This window comes from Delphinus delphis, chromosome 13, assembly GCF_949987515.2.
Source record: "Delphinus delphis chromosome 13, mDelDel1.2, whole genome shotgun sequence".
NCBI classification, from domain to species: Eukaryota; Metazoa; Chordata; class Mammalia; order Artiodactyla; family Delphinidae; genus Delphinus; species Delphinus delphis.
The window spans coordinates 46,671,381-46,695,127 of NC_082695.1; the positions used below are offsets into that span (position 1 = coordinate 46,671,381).

The window sequence follows — 23,747 nt, forward strand, 5'->3', positions numbered from 1 at the left end:
AAGAACTTGAACAAACTGTTTTCTTCTGTAGTTTGTCCTAACCACTTGGAATTCTTTTTTAAAATCTGCCTAAGGAGTTCAGCTATAGTAATGCCTCCACCCACTTTTAAAAGCAAATGGCACTGAATCTTTCCTTATGTGGAGATGTTGGCAGGGACCTGAGAATGTAAGTAATATAATTAGATAAAATTTCTCACAACTAAATCATGACCACATTGTTCCTATAAACTATCTATACCAAACAGCTTTAATAAACTATAAAAAAATAAATATGCCAATCCCTAATATACAGCCAACCAGACATCGGATTTGAGAATCTTTCTCTAAAGATAATTAAATGACCCCAAATAATTCATAGTGAGAAGGGACTTCCTTGGTGGTCCAGTGGTTAAGACTTCGAGCTTCCAATGCAGGGGGAGTGGGTTCAATCCCTGGTCACGGAACTGAGATTCCGCACTCTGCGCAGTGCGGCCAAAAAAAAAAAAGAACTGTGAGTAATAAAAACTGGGCAACTCTCAAGCCTATTCACAGCCTTACCACCCAATAAAGAAGTCCACAAGATGACAAACTTTTTTATGCCCAATCAGGGTTATAATACCTCAATTTGAAATAGAAAATAATGCCAAAGGCTCACCAGACATTTAAGGAAAGTTTCCAACATGAAAAAGAGAACAAAACAAACTGAAAAATAATACAAATGAAAGAAAAAGCATAGGATAGAAGAAAACTTAAAGACTTAAAAGAAGCCAACAACAATTTACTAATATCCTTTTCAGACATTCATTCCTCAAAAATTTTACCTTTCACACAACTTTTCTCAGGAAACCGCTGGAGATCCTTCACCAAATCAACAAAATACACCAAAAAATATATGAATGAGAGGCTACAGAAAAGGGAAAGAAATCTCCAGAAAGGCAGCAGTGGAGCAGGCCTTGGAAAGCAACCAGACCACGACTGAGTAGAACAGTGTTTTGAAACTTTTATTTCATTATCTCCCCCCATGAGCCTTTTTAGACATTTTTCTAATTGATCATTCTCCCCAAAGAATACTTAAAAATATTGTTAGATACTTAGATATACTGTGTATCCATTTACAGACTGCTGTCCTTTGGAGAGCCACAAACCATTATAATATCTAATATTTTTGTTCCCCAAGTACCAAATTTTCACCCCATTGAGGGATGGTATCATTCCCCATAGAGAATGCCTGGAGTAGAAAGAGAGAAAACTTCAGGAAGGAGATCTTAATAAATGGATTATCTCATAAATTAATCTGTCAAGGGGAAAATCTTACTGAGTGAGAGGCTATTAGAAGTCTGAGGGACTAGTAAAAAATAGAAAGAACTCTGGGCAAGTTGTTTTTAAAAAGGCAATTACTAAATACTGAAAAAAAAAAAAAAACAAGAGCTGTATAAGAATGAACTGAAAGCCCAACATTCGGCTCAGCAGTGAAGAAGTGAATACTCAGTCACAGTACTGTAAACAGTGAGTATTAATCAAAAATTATAAAAACTGCATTAGGGAGATGGAGGAAGGGGAGTAATTAAGCTAAATCTTCATCAATTATAATGAGAAATCAATAAATAAAAATTTTAATTAAGCCATAAATAGCCATATAAAAATATTACTTAGAAACACGAAATGAATACCAGAGAAAAGAGTTGGTGGGGCAGGGGTGCAGAGAGCAGATCAACTGTTGCTTGTTCCTCTCAAGTCTTTTTAGCATTATGTCTCTGTGTATATATCATTCTGATAAATTAAATTTTTTTTATGTTATAGGTATATAAACTTTGGAGGTTAGGAAAATATTTTCAGTATAGAAAAAGATAATTTTTTAAAAATATGATAGTTAATCCTTCTCTGTGTGCCCCTCAGCACTTTGGCATATTGGATATGCCATATCTCTATTACAACATATTGTCATCTTAAGATACTATAAATTCGAATGTATTATAATTATTGACCAGATATATGACTAATATATGAAGTTATATATAGCATCTCATTCATCTCTGATCTCAATGCAAAGCATACAGTAGGAAATCAATAAATATTTGTTGCATGTATAATAAAAATGTTAAAGTCCCTATAAAATAGAATCACAGGATTAAAGGTCTAGAAGAGGCCTTAAGACGTAATCTAGCCAATTCCTCTTGTTTTCAAAGAATAAAACTGATTCTGAATAAGTGACTTATTCAAGTTATCCAATTAACTACTGGATAACTCTGGCCCTTGATTCATTGCCCTTCACATCTCAACATGAATTTTCCATTGATGACAGAAATAGTTCAAATTCCACTGCTTTCTCCCAGAAATCTGCAAATTTTGCCTCATGTTGAAAACATGTTATGCCAGGAACTGCTTAAAATATGTATCCTGAAAATGGATTCTTTTGATTTACAAAGATAACCATAATCTTCTAAACTTAGTCTTATTAAGTTAACTTGCCTTGCTGGAATTAAAATGACAGAGAAAGAAGAAAAATTATAAACATTTAAACAAAATAAATCTACAAATACTTCTAAGCATACAAGTGCAACCAACTAACTTCAGGATTTAAAACACGCCACTTAATTTCTCTTTGTATGTTTGGAAAAATCTTTAAATATGCAATTAGGAGGTGTTAAAGTAATAGATTATGAGTTATACTGATCTAAGATTATTTTATTAGGCTGCTAAAATATCCTAATTAGATGATGTACTTCTCTTTTTTTTTTTGGCCGCACTATGCAGCATGCAGGATCTTGGATCGAACCTGTGCTCCCCTGCAGTGGAAGCGCACTGCCCTAACCACTGAACTGCCAGGGAACTCCCAGATGATGTACTTTTAATCTTTCCCCTCTAAAAATCTATCCCATGTCTCCCCATTAAGTCTTTTTCATACTGAAAAAGAGTCACACCAACCACTGCTAACTCACTTTACAGAGTATTACATAATTTTACCTACCAAGCCTATTATGAAAACATTTATCTTTCAAATCAGATTAAGATCAAATATTTATTTATATATTATAAACATTTCCTCCACTTAGCACTAAGCAAGATAAAAAATATAATAAACTTAATGCTTTTTATGTAATCACAGTATTACTTAATGTCACAAGAGAATAGTTTTTTATCTACTGTTAGTTCTTTCATTCAAGAAATATTTATTATGCTTATGATCTAGGCATTACTTTAGATACTAGGAATAAAATAAAGAGCCAAAGTTCCTGCCCTCAAGGAGCTTGTATTAACTTTACAATTAGAACTACAAAAAAAATTTTTCATTATGAAAAAGTAAAGTGAAATCACATAATTCATAGTTATTTGAATGGCTGCCTGCTTACTTGACTGTAACCTCCTTAAAAGCAAGGGCTTTTTTTTTCAACATTGTATTTCCAGGCTCTAGCACTCAGCAAGCACTTAAGTGTTGAATGATTTCCAAGTTATAGAATTACCTTTTCTAATAAAAAGAAAATGTCATTTTAAAAATAATAATAAACCTTATTACATACCACTGATGTTGAGGTCGTAATCTCCTGCCGTAATCACATTTGCTACTAATCCTTCTGCTGGCTGACTGCCAGAAACAACATCATTCAAAAGCTTCCGAATGGCTCCAGGCTGAGGTGGTTGGGTGATAATGTTGCTTACTGCTATCTTCAAGTTTTTGATTACGTGAAGCTGATTATTGGGATCTCTCATATGAACTTAAAAAGAAAAAAGAGAAAAACTTGAAATTACTTCTGTACAAAGCATAACAGGCCAACTATTACAACAATAATAAACTGGGTTAATGGTTTATAGAGGATGCTCAATTTGGAAACCAGAAATTCCAAGTGGAACAGTCTTCGAGAATACAACCAACTTACAACATTCCATTATACACCAAAAGGGCAAGCTAAACAGTCTAACCTTCCTCTCCCACAATGCTACTGCTCACAACTACTCTACTCTAGGTCCTTTCCTTCCTCTTATGTTAGAGTTGCCAGGGACCAACTACCATCCATACCAAATGTCTAATTCTCACCTCCCCCTAAGACTGGTCCACGGCAGTGTGAGGTCTATGGTATCAACACTGAAAATAGGAAAAGGGAAGAAAGGGAATTAAATGCTGTCTGCAGGCTTCCTCTGCTTCTCCGATAGCGATGCCTCCATTCTCAGCCCCTATTCTAGTATCATAAAAATCAATGCCGCTCTGGTGCCGGATGTTGACAGTGAGGGGAGGCTGTGCGTGTGCTGGAACAGGAGGTATATGAGAACACTCTGTATTTTCTGTTCAGTCTTGCTGTGAACCTAAAACTGCTCTAACAAATAAAGTCTATGAAAAAGAAAGAAAGGAAAAAAAAAAAAACAATGCCCAGATCCCTTCTCCTAACCGAATACCTCCTGCCTCCTCTCTGCCTTGGCTCAGTCTATGGGATTTATAACCAGTGGTTCAGGGCTTCAAGGCCAAGGAACAGGTTCTCAGGCAACTGTAGCAAGACAGTGTCCACGGTGCACAGAAGGAAATGTGAGCGTATTTTTTCTCATAAATATAATAAGACAAGATGATTAGTTGCCATGGTACTATAAGAAGCAGTCCACTGTATTGATTAAGGGCCCAACTTTTGGAGTCAGACTTTATTTGAAATTCCAACCCACCACTTATTAACTGGGTTACCCTAAACAACTTTTAATCTTTCCCATGCTCAATTTCTTCATCTATAACATATAAAGAAAGTAATGTACTTCACAAGGTTATTTGAAGGATTTAGGTGAGATATTCTTAGAAGACACAGTAAGTGTAAAGCACTCAGCACAAGCCTGACACATGACTGTATAGTTAAGATGGAGGCAGCACGTACAACATACTCTATTTGAAGTACATCATGGATCATATACAAATACGAGGCACCTTTTGGAAAACTGACTTTGGGTACCTACCCATTAAAAATTGACGTTATTTTCACCAATGGAAAACACTTTATACCAAACTTTTAAGCTCAAGCCCGCCTACATTTTAAATAAAGTTACATCTGTTAAAAACTGTCTTCCTAAATTTCCTGTGTGTTCTGTTGACTTCTAAATCTTTAATTAAAAGACATTAAACAAAAATCTTTTTAAAATACTACATGTGGCATGAATATGTGTACTTGTATTGCAAAACTAAATATATGTACAGAAAGTATACACGCAAATTCCATTATAATGATTACCTATGATGAAAGAAGGAAAGAAATGGGACTGAGGAAGGGTAAAAAGGTGAATTCAGCTCTATCTATAATGTTTCTTTTTAAAGGAAAGGAAAAGATACAAAGCAAATATGACAAGATTCATTGGCTCTAGGTAATGAGGACCTGGATGGTTCTTGTATTCTCTGCATCCGTCTGTAATTGTTTTCTAAATTATTTAAATAAACATATGCAGGCCTCTCTCCCTAATGAAACTTCTCAGCTGGTCTAACTATGAAACAGAGAGACCAAAAAACACAAAGATACTATGGTACATTTCTGATATTTTTAGAGTGTACTGTACAAGTAGTTTCCTTGAAGGGGTGATCCATAATTATCAAATAACATAAGTAGCCATGTATGTATTAAACCTCTTTCAAAATTTTAAATTGACTCTAGTATCCGGAAGTGTTAACACAAAAAGGTTATTCTAGTTGTGCCCTATATTCAGAGAACGGGTTAACCAGTTATTACATTATTAGTTATTGGGTAATCTTACTAATAATCCAGAAATTAGTTATTATGTGTGGCAGCCAGACTCTGAAATGGCACCCAATGATCCCGGTTATTTCCTGGTATATACTCTGGTGGAGTCCCCTCCCACATCCCAGGACTGGTATGTGTGACCAATGGAACACAGCAAGAACAATGGTATACTACTTTTGAGATAAGGTTGTAAGAGTTCAGGGCTCCCCTGGTGGCACAGTGGTTAAGAATCCACCTGCCAGTGCAGGGGACACGGGTTCGAGCCCTGGTCCGGGAGGATCCCATATGCTGTGGAGCAACTAAGCCCATGCGCCATAACTACAGAGCCTGCACGCCACAACTACTGAGCCCATGTACCACAACTACTGAGCCCGCATGCCACAACTACTGAAGCCCACGTGCCTAGAGCCCGTGCTCCAGAAGAGAAGCCACCGCAATGAGAAGCCCATGCACCGCAACGAAGAGTAGCCCCCACTCGACGCAACTAAAGAAAGTCCGCGTGCAGCAACGAAGACCCAACGCAGCCATAAATAAATAAATAAATTTATATATATATATATATATATATATTTTTTTTTTTTTTTTTTTTTTTTTTTTTTTTTGCGGTACGCGGGCCTCTCACTGCTGTGGCCTCTCCCGTTGCGGAGCACAGGCTCCGGACGCACGGGCTCAGCGGCCATGGCTCATGGGCCCAGCCGCTCTGCGGCATGTGGGATCTTCCCGGACCGGGGCAAGAACCCGTGTCCCCTGCATCGGCAGGCAGACTCTCAACCACTGTGCCACCAGGGAAGCCCCAAAATTTATATTTTTAAAAAAAGGGTTCAGCCTCCATCTTGGGTTCTGATCACTCCCTCTGGGATAAGCTAATGTCATGGGGACACTCAGGGAACCTATGGAGAAGCCCACATGGCAGAGAATTGAGGTCTCAGGCCAGCATCCAGTGAGGAAGTGAGACTTGCCAACAACCATATGAGTGAGCTTGGAAGCGGATCCTCCAGCCCTAGATGACCACAGTCTCTGCTAACAGCTCCACTGTAACCTCAAGAGAGAACTGTCCAGCTAAGCCACTCCCAGATTCCTGAGAAACTGAGAGATAATAAATGCTTTTGTTTTAAGGTGCTAAGTTTGGGGGTAATTTGTTACACAACAATAGATAAGTAATATACTGGAATAGCACAAAACCATCTTAGTAAAGAGAAAGGCAAAAGCTAAGAATGACTGAGAAATGCTCTTAAATCACACACAAAAAATCCAAAGGTTCAGAATTAAATAATTATATTAAGGCTTCATTAAGATTATAATGTCACAAAAGGTGATGTTATGTATCATATAACATCTCAATTTCAGGGTGAAATTCAGCTCTATCATTACCTTACTTTTACAGACTACCATATAAATATAGTTTCTTGAATACTGTACTATGAAGCAACATTCCCCACTGTGCTGCCCATGGATTACCGGTTGCTCAAGATAGCTGTCTGAAAAATCAACTCCATGTTCAAATAAATTTGGGAAGTACTGGATTAAGTTTTTAAAAGGTCTCTTTACAGCAGGTGTTCCCAGAACTCTCCATATGCTGAATGACACTAATTCTCCCAAACACATGCTATATTAAGCAAACTTATTTGACCACAAAATTTTTCCAGGAAACATACAACTGGTGTACTACAGAACATATTTTGAAAAATAAAATAATGATATCTTTTGTTTTTATGTAGCACACACAAAACTTTACTGTACTAAAAAAAATTTTTTTTAAACTCAATTGCTTATAAACCACACCAACTCCCCCAAAACTCCATACACTTGCTTAAGAAATCTGTGAGTGCCACATATTTACCATTAGATATGAAATCAAAAATTCCTTTCCTAGAATTCAAGATCCTTCCTTATCTAGGTATTTTCCCTTACTATCCTGTACTCAATAGGGACTTCTCCCACTGTTCCCCCCAACCATTGAATCATAATTTATACCTTTGCCCATACCATTCTAACCTCATCCCTGTCTTCAACAGGGAATGCCCACCCTCTTCTTTTCCACCAACCGTCGACCTATTAAAGTCCAACTCACTATACTCCTCCCTTAAATCTTTTGTAGTCTACACAAGGAAAGCAGAGTACTGATTTCAGCCTCTATTCACTGCACTGTCCAATACAGGAGGCACCAGCCACATGTGTCTACTGAGTACTTGAAACATATCTAGTCCAAACTGAGATGTAATATAAGTGTAAAATGCACACCAAGTTTCAAAGACTTAGCAATAAAAAAAAATGCAAAATATCTCATTAAGATTTTTGTATATTTACTACATGTTGAAATGGCAACATTTTGGAAATATTGGGTTAAATAAGATATTACTTAAACTGCTTTCACCCATTTCTTTTCACCTTTTTAAATGTGACTACTAAATAAAAGTTATACATGTGATTCACATTATTTTACTACTGGACAGCACTGCTCCCTTGTGTGAATAGGTGATTCTAAATATTACCAGCAGATAAGACGACTTGATTAAGAACACCTTGTCTTGAATCAAATTGCCTGTTTTTAAATCTTTCCCACCTGTAAGACTGGACAAGTTAACATCTCTGGGCCTCAACGTCCTCAAATTTAAAATGGTATTAACGGTATCTACCTCATAGGACTCGAGGACTCAAAGACAAATGCTACGTAAGTAGGTATAGGTGTTTGCATTATTATTCTTTATTAACAAAGCAGAAAAGAGCACACAGCTCAAAATCAAACGCACTGTTTTGTCTTTTAAGAATTTAAGAATGTAGCGCGCTTTATTGTTTTTATTGACTTAGGACAATACTGGAGGAGGTGAGATGGATGGCTAAAGTACATGCTGAAGAAAATCCAAGAGTTCCCAATCTTTGCTTTATTGGATAGCTCTCTCTCTCTCTCCTTTAAATACACAAGTGAGGGCTTCCCTGGTGGCGCAGTGGTTAAGAATCTGCCTGCCAATGCAAGGGGCACAGGTTCAAGCCCTGGCTCGGGAAGATCCCACATGCCGCGGAGCAACTAAGTCCGTGCGCCACAACCACTCAGCCTGCGCTCTAGAGCCCGTGAGCCACAACTACTTAACCCACGAGCCACAACTACTGAAGCCCGCACGCCTAGAGCCTGTGCTCTACAAGAGAAGCCACCGCAATGAGAAGCCGGCCCACCGCAATGAGAAGCCGGCGCACCACAACAAAGAGTAGGCCCTGCTCGCCGCAACTAGAGAAGGCCCGTGCACAGCAACGAAGACCCGACACAGCCAAAAATAAATAAATAAATTTATTTTAAAAAAATAATAAATACAAAAGCAAACTTATAATGGAGATATTCTCCCAAAGAATACACGTGTGGCATGTAAATAAATAAATTTATGGCGCAGCATTTTTTTGTGTGAAGTCATAACCAAAAAACCATGGTCGTTGGCTTGACACAGCTTTATTATAGAACCTTTTTATTTTAAAGTTCTTAACACAGAACTTTCCCTATACTTTACTATGTTCTGTTTGCAAAGTACAGGTAAAGATATTGGCTAAACCACACTTGACTATTATTACACTTACTTTTCCCTAATAAAGAATCTAAAGCTGGAGAAAACAGGCAGCTCTTCTATAAAAGATATTTCTCCCGTTGATTAAACTTTTAACTGAAAAAAAAATTCAGGACTTTTCCATCCCTATAAATCATAACTCCAACTATCTCGATTAAATTAACTACAACTTGTCCTTATTTCCTCGTCCATTAGGCAAAAAAAGGCTGCTGCAAGTTTCATTAATTTTATAATTCTTTTTATTTTCTTGAGAGATTAAAATACTGGATCCCTAAGGAAATGTTTGAATTCTCAAAAGAAAAAAGTAAAATAACTGAACAGAACGCTTGAAGGGGATGCACCTCACTGCTAAAGAATATAATACTCAAGACAACTTTGAAAGCCCGGTTTAACTCCCAGGGGAAAATGATTCGTCGTCTTCCCCCTAAGACCTAGTCGTCTAACAGGGAGCATCTTCTTACCTTGCCCTACCTTGCAACTTCCTAATTCCCTCCCTGTGGCGGCTGAGAACAGTCTCAATGCCCTTCTCTGGGACTCACATTTTTAATTACCTAACAGTGTGGCTGGTCGGGGAAGTGCCTAGAAAAACTGGAGGTTAGGACCATGATGTCTTGACCACCTCACGGCCCCTCCTCCTAAGGCCACCGGAGACACCGCGGGGGCCCAGCCCAACGCCACTCTACCGGCTCCGGGATGTAAACACCGCCCTTCTCTTCCCTGCCCGCCCCCAACTTCCCTCTCCCGGCCCCAGCTTTGCGGGAGCTCAGTGAAAAGGGGAGACCACATACCCTCAGAAGTGAGGCGAGAAAAGGGCTTAAGCAACTCCGCGAAGCTAAGGTGATTGAGACGAGTGAGCCGCTCGGCTTCGTCGCTACACAGCGCGGCGACACAGGGGACGAAGGAGTCCGGGATGAGCTCCTGCACTGATTGTACACACTGGGCCATCACCGCGGCAGAGGCAGCAGCGGCGCCCGCCCTCCGGCCCACTCTCAGAGGCTGATCCTGCGGCTGCAGCAACTACTGCCTCCGCCCGCCGGCCTGGCCCGGCCCGGCTCGGCCGGGCGGGGCCCGACACTGAAGCCTTGAGACCAACAGAACAGACGCCGCCGCCTCGGCTCCCGGGGCACCCGCCACCGACCCCTCTCCGTCACCGCCGCTCCTCAGCACTCGCCCCGGCGTCCTTGCATTCCACCCTGATAGGTGGAGACGCCAACAATCGCCAGTTAATCCTCCCGACGGCAAAGCGTTTGTCGCCGCCCGACAGGAACCGCCATGTTGGGGCCGAACCCTGACCCACTGGCGTACTTATCCCAGCAGCCCCCGCGCTCGCCCCTCACGTGACAGTGTTAAAGAAGATGGGGGCGGGGGAAGAAAGCCAGGAAGAGGGAAGTAAAAAGCGACCGAGGCCGGTCTGGAGGCTGGCGCCGGAAGTGCGACGGGTGGGCCCCCCCACTACTGGGCAGGGCTGGGGCGGGGCTACGAGCGCGGTGGGCGGAGCCAGGCGCGGAGGCACGCGGGGGTTGGCCTGGTTCTCGCGCACGTCCTTGGCAAAGCCCAGCGAAGTGTGACGTAAGGGTCGGTAGGCCGAAGCTCGTGGTCTGTGCTGTCACAGTGGTGCAGGCACCCGTTCGTCTTCCACGCCCACTCGACCCTCCTGGGAAACGGTAGGTAAACCATGTGGCTGTTCGAGCTGCCTTCTGCCCGCCCGCCCTGCCCTTCCCACGCTCCTGGTGGAGCGACTGGGGGCACCCGCTCAGCGGAGAGAGCGTGCTGCCCGCCGGGTGTTTGGATGTTTCGCTGGAGCCGGCCTAAACAGGCCACGTATCATTTAAACACAACCATGCTTTCAGAAAGCTTTTAGAAAGGACTGCCATGCATGTGAACTCAACCAGTGAGCAGAAATGTGTGCCGTTGTGGGCGCTGCAGTTAGCCCGAGTGTAGGAGAAACTACTGCGTTTTTGTTGGTCTCACGGAAAGGATGTGCCCAACCTCCGACCCGTTCATCCGCTGCCGCCTTCTTTTTACAGTCTGCTAGAGTATTTACTTTATCGTGATGGAGGTGTGGGAATCCAGTAATTACGTGCCGAATAGAGGCCTGAACTTCTATTCCTAACTTTCATTTTTATAGATTTTTCCTCTAAATATGTAAAAATGAATGAAAGGAATTTTACTATAATATTATTCAGCTCCTTCTGAATTAAATGACAGAAATATAAGACAAGGAAAAAAAAATGCAACACCCATAAAGCCAACATCATGGCTTTATGGTCCTTGATTTAAAGGAGGCTTCCCCAAACAAGAGTATCTCAAATTGTCAGATTGGCACCTTGAAGTTTCTACCCTGGTAAGAATTTATTACAGGTGAGTATGCCTTTCTCCTATAAATTGAAAAATGGGAGGTAGGAAAGGACAATAGGACATAATGACATGACAACTTAGCCACAGATCAATCTAGAAAAGATAACACGTGGGAGTTGAGGATCTGGAAATTCATTTCCTTAAAACTGGCTGTGCCTGAGGACCTCTTGGAAAGCCTTCTTTTAACCCCAGGGGTATACATGTTACCTTTTGAATACCTCTAATATATCCCTTACCCTTTATAATGTAAGAATCTCACACAACAGAGCGTGACTCAAGTTATAAGATATATTTTTTGGTAACAGGGCTCCTTAATGCAAGCATACTACTTTAGTACTCAACTCAAAGTTAAAAAGGCAATTTATTTTTTACATTGAAGGTAAAACTAGCTGTATTAGGCTCTGTGAGAAGGACTTTCAAGGGTAATTTAGCCTAAATGGATTTTTGGAGATATAATTCACATACCATAAAATTCACTCCTTTAAAGTGTACAGTTCAGTGGGTTTTACTGTATTCAGAAAGTTGCACAATCATTACTGCTAATTCCAGAACATTTTCATCACCCCAAAAAGAAGCCTGGTGCCCCCTAGCAGTCAGTCTGCACCGCAACACCCCCTCTAGGCCCTGGCAATCACTAATCTACTTTCTGTCTCTATGGATTTACTTATTCTGGACATTTCATGTAAATGGAATCATACAATATATGGCCTTCTGTGTCTAATTTCTTTCACTTAGCATAACTTGCAAGTTTCATCCATATCGTAGCATGAATCAGTACGTCCTTCCTTTTTATGATTATGCCTAAATGGATTTTCGTCTTATGCATTGCCTTTACAATCTAACACCACATGCATGCACTGTTTCCAGTGAGTGACAGCACTGTAAAACACTATTTCTAGTTTATCCTAAACTATCTAACATGTTCAACTTCTAAGGTATTGTCTTCCCCTAAAGATTAAAGCTGAGTCACTGCCACATTTGCTTTTCAGCCTACATGAATGGGGAAAAGAGAATGGAAACGTACATGACTGATGGTTTCAGATCAAATTGTAGAAATGACATTCAGCAATTTCACTCACATCCCACTGGCCCCAGTGTGTCCAAAGGAGACTGGAAAATGTAGGCTTGAGGGTTCTGTTGCTAGATGAAGAGGAGAATGAATATGGGATGACAGTCAACGGTCTCCACCCCACTTCATTAGGAATGAGGTACCTTGCAGGATGTATCGATATTTGCCTGAGGTCTAAGATATCACACGTCTTTCATTTCTCTGACTCCTCTGGACAATGACCCTTTTTGCATCACTTGTCCTCTGAACCATTTACTCTGTCCAGGAAACATGAAGTGTTATGGTTGGCCAGGCCTTGGCCATGTGCCCACCCTCAAGGCCAAGCAGACAGGGTCTATCACTTAAAGAGAGGAAACTTGCTGGACAAAATAGTAATAACACAAGCAACTAAGGACCTCTTTTCCAAGTATTGAAGATAAGGCCCAGCTTCCTACTCTCCCCAGAATCAAAGAATCCCGTAAAACGTATGCTATGCCAATTTTGAAATAGTGTGTTATCAAACATTCATGGATTGTTTTATTTTGCATGTGTGATACTGCTAGTCTCTTCTGATGTCTGGTGTGGTCAAGAATACAGACACTGAAGTCAAAGAAGTCTGAATTCAAAACCACTCCACCACTTGTGAATAAAAATAATATCACCATTATTGTTCACCATATATCAAGCATGGCACTTTACATATATGTCTACTACATATATATTCTGCTTCTCACACAAACCCTGAGAAGCACATGTGTTGCCAGTTTTCAGATGTAGCACCTGAAGCACAGAGCAATTAATTAACTTGGCCAAAGATAGCACTGGAGCAGAACCAGCTCGGTTCTTAATCCTAGAGACTTGATCACTAGGATAAATTGTTTTTCCATATGTTTCCTCGCTTTGAAAGCATCTACAGAAATTTTAGCTTGCAATAGCTTGTAATACAGTTTTAGCAAGAAATCTGTGACTTTTAACAAGTTACTTGTCTTGTGAACCTCACATTCTTTATCTGTAAGCTTATGAAATTGGGACTAGAAGATTTCTTGTATTCATTCCAGTATGAAGATACGAGAATCTATTATTCTTTCCACTATTATTAAATTTCACTGTGTTAACAGTAGATGGTGCTATTGAGTATTAGCTTCAAAAGCCAATAAAAAACCGGTTCTGATTCCTGAGTACATGGATCTCACATAGGAGCTACCTACCTGTACATCAGAGCATTGGAGGTCAGGGGTTGCTGAGAAAATTTGTACATTAAAAGTTTCTTAAGCTTCTGTGGAATCTAAAAAATGTAAATGTATATACAAAACAGAAAAAGACTCACAGACATAGAAAACAAACATGGCTATCAGAGAGGGTGGGACAAATTAGGGTATGGGACTAACAGGTACAAACTACTATGCGTAAAACAGATAAGCAACAAGGATTTACTGTATAGCATAGGGAGTTATACCCAATATCTTGTAACAACCTATAATGGAATATAATCTGCAAAAATCCTGAATGGGTATGCTGTACACCTGAAACTAATACACTATTATAAATCAACTATACTTCACTTTTTTAAAAAGTTTTGTAAGCTCAAAGATTTTTATGCTATGCTACTTTAAAACACTAAAAAAAGAAAGGTTTAAATATATAATACACATATTGGCCCACACTTTTTATTCTATTTACTGTACTGGATTTTTTTTTGTTGTTTGCATTGGGTCTTCATTGCTGCTGCAGACAGGCTTTCTCTAGTTGCAGTGAGCGGGAGCTACTCTTCCTTGTGCGCGGGCTTCTCATTGCAGTGGCTTCTCTTGTTGCAGAGCATGGGCTCTAGGCGCTCAGGCTTCAGTAGTTGTGGCACGTGGGCTCAGTAGTTGTGGCTCGCAGGCTCAGTAGTTGTGGCGCATTGGCTTAGTTGCTCCGCGGCATGTGGGATCTTCCCGGACCAGGGCTCGAACCTGTGTCCCCTGCAGTGACAGGAGGATTCTTAACCACTAGGCCACCAGGGAAGCCCCTGTACTGGATGTTTTAAGTATACTTATTATCATTAAAATTCTGACTAAAACAGATGGCATCCATTTCCTGGTTATTTCAAGGATGAATCATAGCCACAATTTTGCTCATAATTCTATTTTATACTTATTATAGGTATTTAAGCCCCATATAAATCCTCCTCTAATTTAATCTGCAGCAAGTAAAAATCTTTTATACATATTTTCTCTTTTATGCTTCTAAGATAGGGAATAATATTAGTGCTTGGTTTAAAATCATATGTAAATACTTCCAAAAACAACTGGATTTGGATAAGAAAAATGTAGATGGGGGAACGGTGGGTGAGAATGTTGAAGATCTAAACTCTAAACAATTCTATAAACATTAATCCTCAAGATTTAGGCTAAAAATAAGTGCACATTTGCATGCCATATTTAGATTGGCTGCATAAACCCATGACTTTCCGTTTAGGAAAAATTATAATATCGTTTTAAATGTGAGGAACAGTCCTAGAGAGATAAAGTAATTTCCCCAAGGTTATATGCCTAGTTAGGTGCAGAGCTAGAAAACGCTTCCGTTTCCTGACTTTTAGTTTCAGGCACTTTTCATTATACTTCCTCGGTTAACATATTAACTGAAATGTTTTTACTTATTTGTCCCTCCTATTTCAGAAATTATTTAATGCAATGGATATTGTTTTAATACATACTTCTTTATAAATGCTTTTAATGTCAACACATTAATAATGATTTTTATCTCTATAAAAATAAAAGGAATACTTACAGCTGCTAAGCAGTCCCCAAAAGTCATGTACTTTTTTAGCTAACTTGCTATGCAACTTAAAAAAATATTTGCAGTTTGAAAGAAATTAAAGACCTGAACACATGAAATGACATCTCATGTTCATGGATCAGAAGACTTAATAAGATGTCAACACTCCCCAAATTGTTCTACAGATTGATATCAAATTACCAACTGGCTTCTTTTTAGAAACTGGCAAGCTGATAGTAAAGTATATGTCAAAATTCAAGGGATCCAGAATAGCCAAAACAATCTTTTAAAAAAAAAAAATACCCAAAAAACAAAGTTGGAGGACTCAAACCAGCTAATTACAAACTTATTACAAAGCTACAGTAACCAAGAGAGTGTGATACAGGCAGAATAAAGCCTCGCATTTAAGGGCAATTGAATTTTTTAAAGGGTACCAAGACAATTAGAGGAAAATAAAATAGTCTTTTCAACAAAAGGTGCTAGGTCAACTGGTTATCTACATGCAAACGAATGAAGTTGGACCCCTACCTCACACCATATACACAAAACTTAACTCACATTTAAAGACCTAAATGTAAGATCTAAAACTATAAAACTGTTAGAGAAAAACATAGGCATGCATCTTGATAACCTGGAATTAGGCAATGGTTTCTTAGATACAACAGCAAAAGCAAAAGCAACAACAACAATGACAACAAAAAGAGAGAAACTGAACACCACTAAATTTTAAAACCTGTGCTTCAAAGGACACTGTTAAGAAAGTGAAAAGACAGCCCACAGAATGGGAGATATTTTTTGCAAATCACATATCTAATATGATTTGATGAAAAACTGATAAATTGAAATACTGCCAAAAACTGGTTTTGGATACCAAAAGTGCAGAAGTACAAGGGAAAAAAATCTAGTATATGTAAAGAACTATTATAACTCAATAATCAGAAAGATAAATTATCCAATCAAAAATGTGCAACATCTAGTTAACATCCATCACCATAGATAGTTACAAAAATTGTTTTTTCTTGTGATGAGAACTTTTCAGACCTACTCTCTTAGCAACTTTTTGGTGACCATTTCACAATATATACAAATACTGAATCATTACCTTATACACCTGGAAGTAGTATACCATTATGTCAATTATAGCTTAATAAAAATGAAAGGAAACTCCTAAACAGATAAAGGTTATGTAGCAAAGATTCATAATATTATACCTAATGGTTAAATGTAAGAAAGAATTATTTCCTTTAAAATCAGAATGAGGGACTTCCCTGGTGGCACAGTGGTTAAGAATCTGCTTTCCAATGCAGGGGGCACAGGTTCGAGGAAAATCCCACGTGCCTCAGAGCAACTAGGCCCAGGCACCACAACTACTGAGCCTGCGCTCTAGAGCCTGCGAACCACAACTACTGAAGCCCAAGTGCCTAGAGCCTGTGCTCTGCAAGAAAGAGAAGCCACCGCAATGAGAAGCCCACGCGCCACAGGGAAGAGTAGCCCCCACCCGCCTGCAACTAGAGAAAGCCCACATGCAGCAACGAAGACCCAACGCAGCCAAAAATAAATAAGTAAATAAATTTATTTAAAAAATTATATAGTGGGATAAATATATAGCACACCTTCATCATATTTATGTAGCTGTCCATCTCTCCTCCCAAAAGTAGGAGGCAGGACTCATATTTTCAGCTTCTCTTATAGCTAAGACATAATCATTTGACTTTAGTTTTGTTAGCTAGACATCTATGTGCAAGAATCCTGTCTGAAAGTGAATTATATGAGGAAACATATTTTGGGAGAGCTTTCATTTATGCTCTCATTGGTAGTGAGAGACACCATAAAGCTGTCAGTTCCACTAAAATTAATCCAGAGGTTCAGTGCAATTCAAATCAAAATACCCACAGAGATTTTATGGAATTTGACAAAGTAATCCTCAAATTCATACTTAAGAGCAAAGATCTAAGAATAGTTAAGATAATTTGGGGGACTTTGCTGGTGGTCCGGTGGTTAAGACTCCACACTCCCAATGCATGGGGCCTGGGTTCGATCCCTGGTTAGGGAACTGGGTCCCACATGCCTCAACTAAAGATCCCACATGCCTCAACTAAAGATCCCACATGCCGTAATTAATACCCAGTGCAGCCAAATAAATAAATAAATAAATAATTTTTTTAAAAAAAGATAATTTTGAAGTTAAATAAAAAGATAGAGGAATTTGCCCGACCAGCAAGCAAGATATATTAAAGTTATAATACGGTTATCAAGAGACAGGAGTAGACAAATAGGCCAATGGAATAGAATGGAGAGCTGTGGGACAGACCAACTTGAAACATAAAGTGATGTAGAACAGATTATTTGATAAACAGTGCTTCAATAATTGGTTATCTCTATGGAACAAAAACCTGATTAGTTTTCTATGTCATGGCATACAAAAAAAATCAGGTCAGGTAGAATAAAGATGCAGACAGTAATAACACTTACTTGTTGCTTATATCCCGATTCATTTAGTCCTCATAACAACCCTGTGAGTAGGTACTATTAATATCATTCCCATTTTATAGATGAGGAAACTGAGGCAAAAGAGATTAACTAAATTGTCCCAGGCCACAGTACCACAAAGTAAAACAGCTGTGATTTGTACTCAGGTAATCTGCCTCTTGAGTACCCATTTTAAACCACTACACTAACACTGCCTCCCTTTCATGAAGGAAACAGGGACAGATTTCTTAAACAAGATTCAAAAAGTGCAAACCGTAGCAGAAAAGATTGATAATCGAACTACATTAAATTTAAGATCTTTTTATCAGAAGATCACAAAGTAGTGAAAATTCAAGCTACAAATGTGCAAAGATATATATCTACCATAAAGAACTCCTATAATTAATAAGAAAAAAGGCAATCTGTATACAATTGATACTGTATAAGTACCAGAACACAACACAATATGATACAAGTGACAAAGTCCCAAAAGAGGAAACCTGAATGACCAATATATACTTAAGTATTCTCAAAGTTTTAAAAAATGAGCAAAGGATATAGACAGTTCTCCAAAAAAAAAGATGTACAAATAGGCAATACACACATGAAAAGGAGTTCACCATAATTAACCATTATGGAAATGAAAACCAAAACCATAATAAAATACCACTTCACACCCACAGGATAGCTATAATCCAAAAGACAATAGCAAATGTGACAAAAATGTGGAGAAATTTGAACCTTCATATACTGCTGGTGGGAAAGTAAAGTGTTGCAGCTGGTTTGGAAAACAAGCTGTTTTCCAAACTGTTAAAACATAGAGTTACCATATGATCCAGCAATTTGCCTCCTAAGAGAAATAAAAACATATGTCAACACAAAAACTTGTACCTGAATGTTCATAACAGTGTATTAGTAACAGCCAAAAAGTAGAAACAATCCAAATATTCATTAACTGATAAATGAATAAGTAAAATGTGGTATAGCCATGCAATAGAATATTATTTAGCAATAATAAGAAATGAAGTACTGAGACTTCCCTCGTGGTCCAGCAGCTAAAACTCTGCACTCCCAATGCAGGGAGCCTGGGTTCAATCCCAGGTTGGGAACTAGATCCCACATGCCACAACTAAGAGTTCACATGCTGCAACTAAAGATTCCACATGCCACAGCTAAAGGATCCCACATGCCGCAACAAAGATCCCATACGTGGCAATAAAGATCCCGTGTGCTGCAGCTAAGACCTGGCATAGCCAAATAAATAGATAAATATTTTTAAAAGGAAATGAAATACTGATACATGCTACAACATGGATCAACCTTGTAAACAGGCTAAGTGAAACAAGCCAGTCACAAAGGACCACATATGAATCCATTTATACAAAACATTTAGAATATGTACATCTACAGAGATAGAAAATAGATTAGTGCTTGCCTAGGCCTGGTGGTAAAGATGGAGATGGGAAGAGTAGGAGAGTTTGGAGGTTATGGCTAAGGGGTGCCAGGTTTCTTTTTGAAGTAGTGAAAATATTCTAGTAATGATTGTGATGATGATGCATAACTCAGTGTATGTGCTAAAAGCAATTGAACTGTATCATTTAAATGGGTGAATTGTATGGTATGAGAGTTATATCTCAATAAAGCTGTTTCCAAAAAAGGTACAAGTGCAATGTTTTGCAATTTTTAAAAAATCAGAGATGAGGAAAACTATTACAATTTTTGTTGTAAGTTTTGGTAACAGCAAAACCATAAATGAAATGAAATTCTAGTCATGGTTCTTCCACTGCCCACTTTTAAGACCTTGGAACTAGTCACTTAACCTTTCTGATCTCAAGAATCATCACCTGTAGACTAAAGATTGTATGATTGCTAATAACTCATGATTCTAAGCAGTGGTTCTTAATGTTTAGAATAACAGATCTCTTTGAGAAGTTGATAAACATCAGAAGCATTCTGATGAAAATCAGAAACAAGGCACTATTAATTACTATTAGTATTTAATGTTCTGAAAATTTGGGTTAATGAAATAAATATAAGTATAAATATTGGAAAAGAAAAGCAAATTATTACATACTCAGAAAGCTCAGATAAATTTGCTGAAAAAAATCGTGAGAATTAATAAAAGTATTCAATAAAGAATTCTAAATTCATAAAGTCAATAGCAATGAATAAGAATAATTCAATTAGAAAAAATTTTTTTTAAAAAGATACCACATTCAAAAAAAAAAAAAAAAAAAAAAAGATACCACATTCAAATCCATACTCCTAAATTAGAATGTTATCTCAACCAATGAAAATTTCAGCACCATATATGACAAAAACAAAACAAAACAAACAAAACTTAAATGTTCCTGTAAAAATGCTACAGTAGGGCTTCCCTGGTGGCGTAGTGGTTGAGAGTCCACCTGCCGATGCAGGGGACACGGGTTCGTGCCCCAATCCGGGAAGATCCCACGTGCCGCGGAGCGGCTGGGCCCATGAGCCATGGCCGCTGAGCCTGCGCGTCTGGAGCCTGTGCTCCGCAACGGGAGAGACCATAACAGTGAGAGGCCTGCGTACCGCAAAAAAAAAAAAAAAAAAAAAAAAAAATGCTACAGTAACAGATAAGATCACAGTTACAGTTAATGGTCAGTTAAATTACAAATAAGCACTACTTTAGATGCATTCCACAAAATTTGATATGTTTGTTTTTCATTTTCGTTTGGTTCAAAATACTTTCCAAATTCCCTTTGCTATTTCTTTTTGTACCCATGGATTATTTAAGAGTATATTATTTATTTCTCAGATATTTGGGATTTTTCAAATGTTTCTATTGATTTATAACTTAATTCCATTGTTATCAGAAGGTACTTGGTATGATTGAATTATTTTAAATTTATTGAGAGTGCGTTTAAGGTTCAGAATATGTTCTATCTTGATAAATGTTCTTTGCACATTTGAAAAAAAGATGGATTCTATAATTGTTAGAAGGATGTTCTCTAAATGTTAATTATGTAATATTGTATTCTTCAAGTCTTCTATATCTTTGTCTTGTATTTTTATGTTTACCTGTACTAGTTTCTTAGGGCTGCTCTAACAAATTGCCACAGACTGAGAAGCCTAAAACAAGAGAAATTTCTTTTCTCGTAGTTTTGGATTCTAGAAGCCCAAAATCAAAATGTCAGCAGGGCCATGCTCCCTTAGAAGGCTCTAAGGAAGAATCTTCTTCCCTCTTAGAGCCTGTGATGGATACTGACAATTCTTGGCATTCCGTGGCTGGTGGCAGCTCCAGTCTCTGCTTGCTGTCACTTGGCCTGCTTCCCTATGTCTCTGTATCTTCAAACCTCTTTCTCCTTATAAGGGCCAATCCTTGGACTTAGGGCCCACTATAATCCAGTATGACCTCATCTTAACTTGATTACATCTGCAAAGACCGTATTTTCAAGTAAGGTCACATTCATAGGCATAGGGATTAGCAATTCAACATATCTTTTTGAGGGATGCAGTTCAACCTACAATACTATTCTTTTTTTTTTTGTCTGTGTCTCGTGGCTTGCGAGATCTCAGTTCTCTGACCAGGGATTGAATCCAGGCCACAGCAGTGAAAGCCCGGAATCCTAACCACTAAGCCACCAGGGAACTCCCCTACAATACTATTCTTGTATCTAGTCTTATATCCTTATATTTATCCTCATAGAAGGATATATCCTTCTATATCTTTAGACTAAAATTTTGACTAAGAGTTTTGGTGTACTACTATTAATTATTGAGAGAGAAGTATAGAAATATCTGGTTATAATTGTGGATTTGTCTTATTTCTCATTTCAGTTCTTATCAGTTTTTGCTTCATGTAATTTGAGGTTCTTTATTAGGTACATTAACATTTAGTAGTGCTAACTTCTCTTGATGAATTAACTCCTTTACTTAACAATATCTATTACTACTCCTATTCAGCATCACACTGGAGGCCCTAGCTAGCATAATAAGGCAAAAAAAAAAAAAAAAAAAGATATGGTTTATGGATCAGAAAGAAAAATACATAAATCTTTCATTATTTGGCAGAATAATATATTCTACATAGAAAATTTATTTTAGTATCATAGAAAAATTATTTATAACAGAAAAAGAATTCTGCAAGTTTGCTAGATAAAAGATCAATATACAAAAAAAATCAATTGTGCTATTACATATCAGCACAATTAGAAATTTGAAAATAGATGTTTTAAGAGGTACATTTTTCAATAACAAATATTTGAGACTACTAACAAAATATACATAGTAATACATATAATTATTTTTAAAACTTGGAGGTATTTTGTGAAGAAAACTACAAAACTTTATTGAAAAACTCAGGAATTTAAAAGAATGCTTAAATAGACAGAGAGATATACTTTGTTCATGAGCTCAGTACAATAAAGATGGCAGATCTTCCCCAATTAATATGTGACTTCAATTCTAAGGTTAAGAATATTAAAATCACAATAGAAGAAATGGGTAAATTTTACTACTTCAAAACTTAAAAACTATTTTTTTTTTTTTTTTTGGCCATGCTGCGTGGCATGTGGGATCTTAGTTCCCTAGCCAGGGATAGAACCCGTGTCCCCCTGCAGTGGAAGCGTGGCATCTTAACCACTGGACCACCAGGGAAGTCCCTAAAACTATTATTTGATCAAAAAAAGTAATAAATTTTGGGAAAACTAAAACACAGGAGGAAAAATTTATCATACATGTAACAAAAAGCAAATATGTTTTCCATATAAAGGGTTTCTAATAAAGCCTTTTTATGAGAAACATGTTTTCTTTTTGTTATATTTATGATAAATCTTTCCTTCTATGTTTTTGTTCTTATACATCTCTCAAATCAGTCCCATTTCTTCTTTCCATCCTCAGTTATTGTCTCACTTTAGCGCTTCATTATACCTCACCTCAATTTTTCAATGGCCAATTAATTGCTCTTTCAATTTCCAGTCTTGCCCAGTTCCAGTTTTATTCACCAAAGTGAACCCTACAAAAATGCATATGTAAATATGTTACTCACTTCCATAAAAATTTTCAGTGACTCCCTATAGCCCAAATCCCTGGCACATATTAGGATATACCTTGACATGGTCCTTGTCCTCCCCCCAGTCTTTTGCTCCTCAAATGCAAAATTTTAACAATATTTGAAACACTTGATGGGACTTTCCTGGTGGTCCAGTGGTTAAGACTCTGTACTTCCACTGCAGGGGTCATGGGTTCAATCCCTGGTCGGGGAACTAAGATCCCGCATGCTGTGGGGCCAAAAGAAAACAAAAGAAAACCTTAAATTTTCTTAAATCTATCAACTCTCTTTAACTATAATAGAATTTTAATAGAAGTTCCTTAAGCCTTTAATTACAGAAAAACTGAGACTCACTCAAATTAACTCACATACAATGCAAAGTAAAGTAAATTGTTACAATATAGACTTTTCATTAAATCCACGGACAAGAACTGAAATATAACAGGGATTGATGCAAACAGAAATAGAAATGCTAGAGCCAAAGCTCCTTCCTCAGTCAGGGTTCTTAATGTCCTTTTCATCTCAGCCTCTTTTCTGTTATGGAGTCTATGCTTTCTCTAAGCCCCTCTCTTTCCTCTTCTTCATTCTCTTCTTCCTTTTCTTCTTTCCCTCCTCTTTCTCATCCTCTTCCTCCCCCTTGTCCTCCTCCTCCACCCTCTTCCTCTCCTTTTCATTTCTTTTTATTCCTCCTCCTCCTCCTGCTCCTCCTCCTTTTCCTCTTCCTCCTTCGTCTATTTCTTACACATGCACACACACACACAGAAACACACCTTTTTCTCTTTACTCATTTTACACGATACTTAATATAGTTGTCCAAATCCCAATTCTATATGATGTAATAAAGTATTTCCTCTGCTTCCCTG

General features: G+C 38.1%; 1 protein-coding gene and 1 long non-coding RNA gene across 2 annotated transcripts in view; one reads left to right on the top strand and one right to left on the bottom strand.

Moving 5' to 3' along the window:
- The window catches only part of TRAPPC8 (trafficking protein particle complex subunit 8), a 90,756-nt gene extending 80,247 nt beyond the window's left edge, over window positions 1-10,509 (bottom strand). The window contains exons 1-2 of the mRNA XM_060028853.1: window positions 10,021-10,509; window positions 3,498-3,692 (exon numbers count right to left, since the gene is read on the bottom strand). Coding sequence (XP_059884836.1) covers window positions 3,498-3,692; window positions 10,021-10,177 — 352 coding nt within the window. The 5' untranslated portion in view covers window positions 10,178-10,509. The remainder of the gene's footprint in view (window positions 1-3,497; window positions 3,693-10,020) is intronic.
- A 282-nt stretch (window positions 10,510-10,791) lies between these two features.
- LOC138414247 (uncharacterized) overlaps window positions 10,792-23,747 on the top strand; it is a 58,809-nt gene continuing 45,853 nt past the window's right edge. The window contains exon 1 of the long non-coding RNA XR_011246699.1: window positions 10,792-10,896. This is a non-coding gene — a long non-coding RNA (uncharacterized lncRNA). The remainder of the gene's footprint in view (window positions 10,897-23,747) is intronic.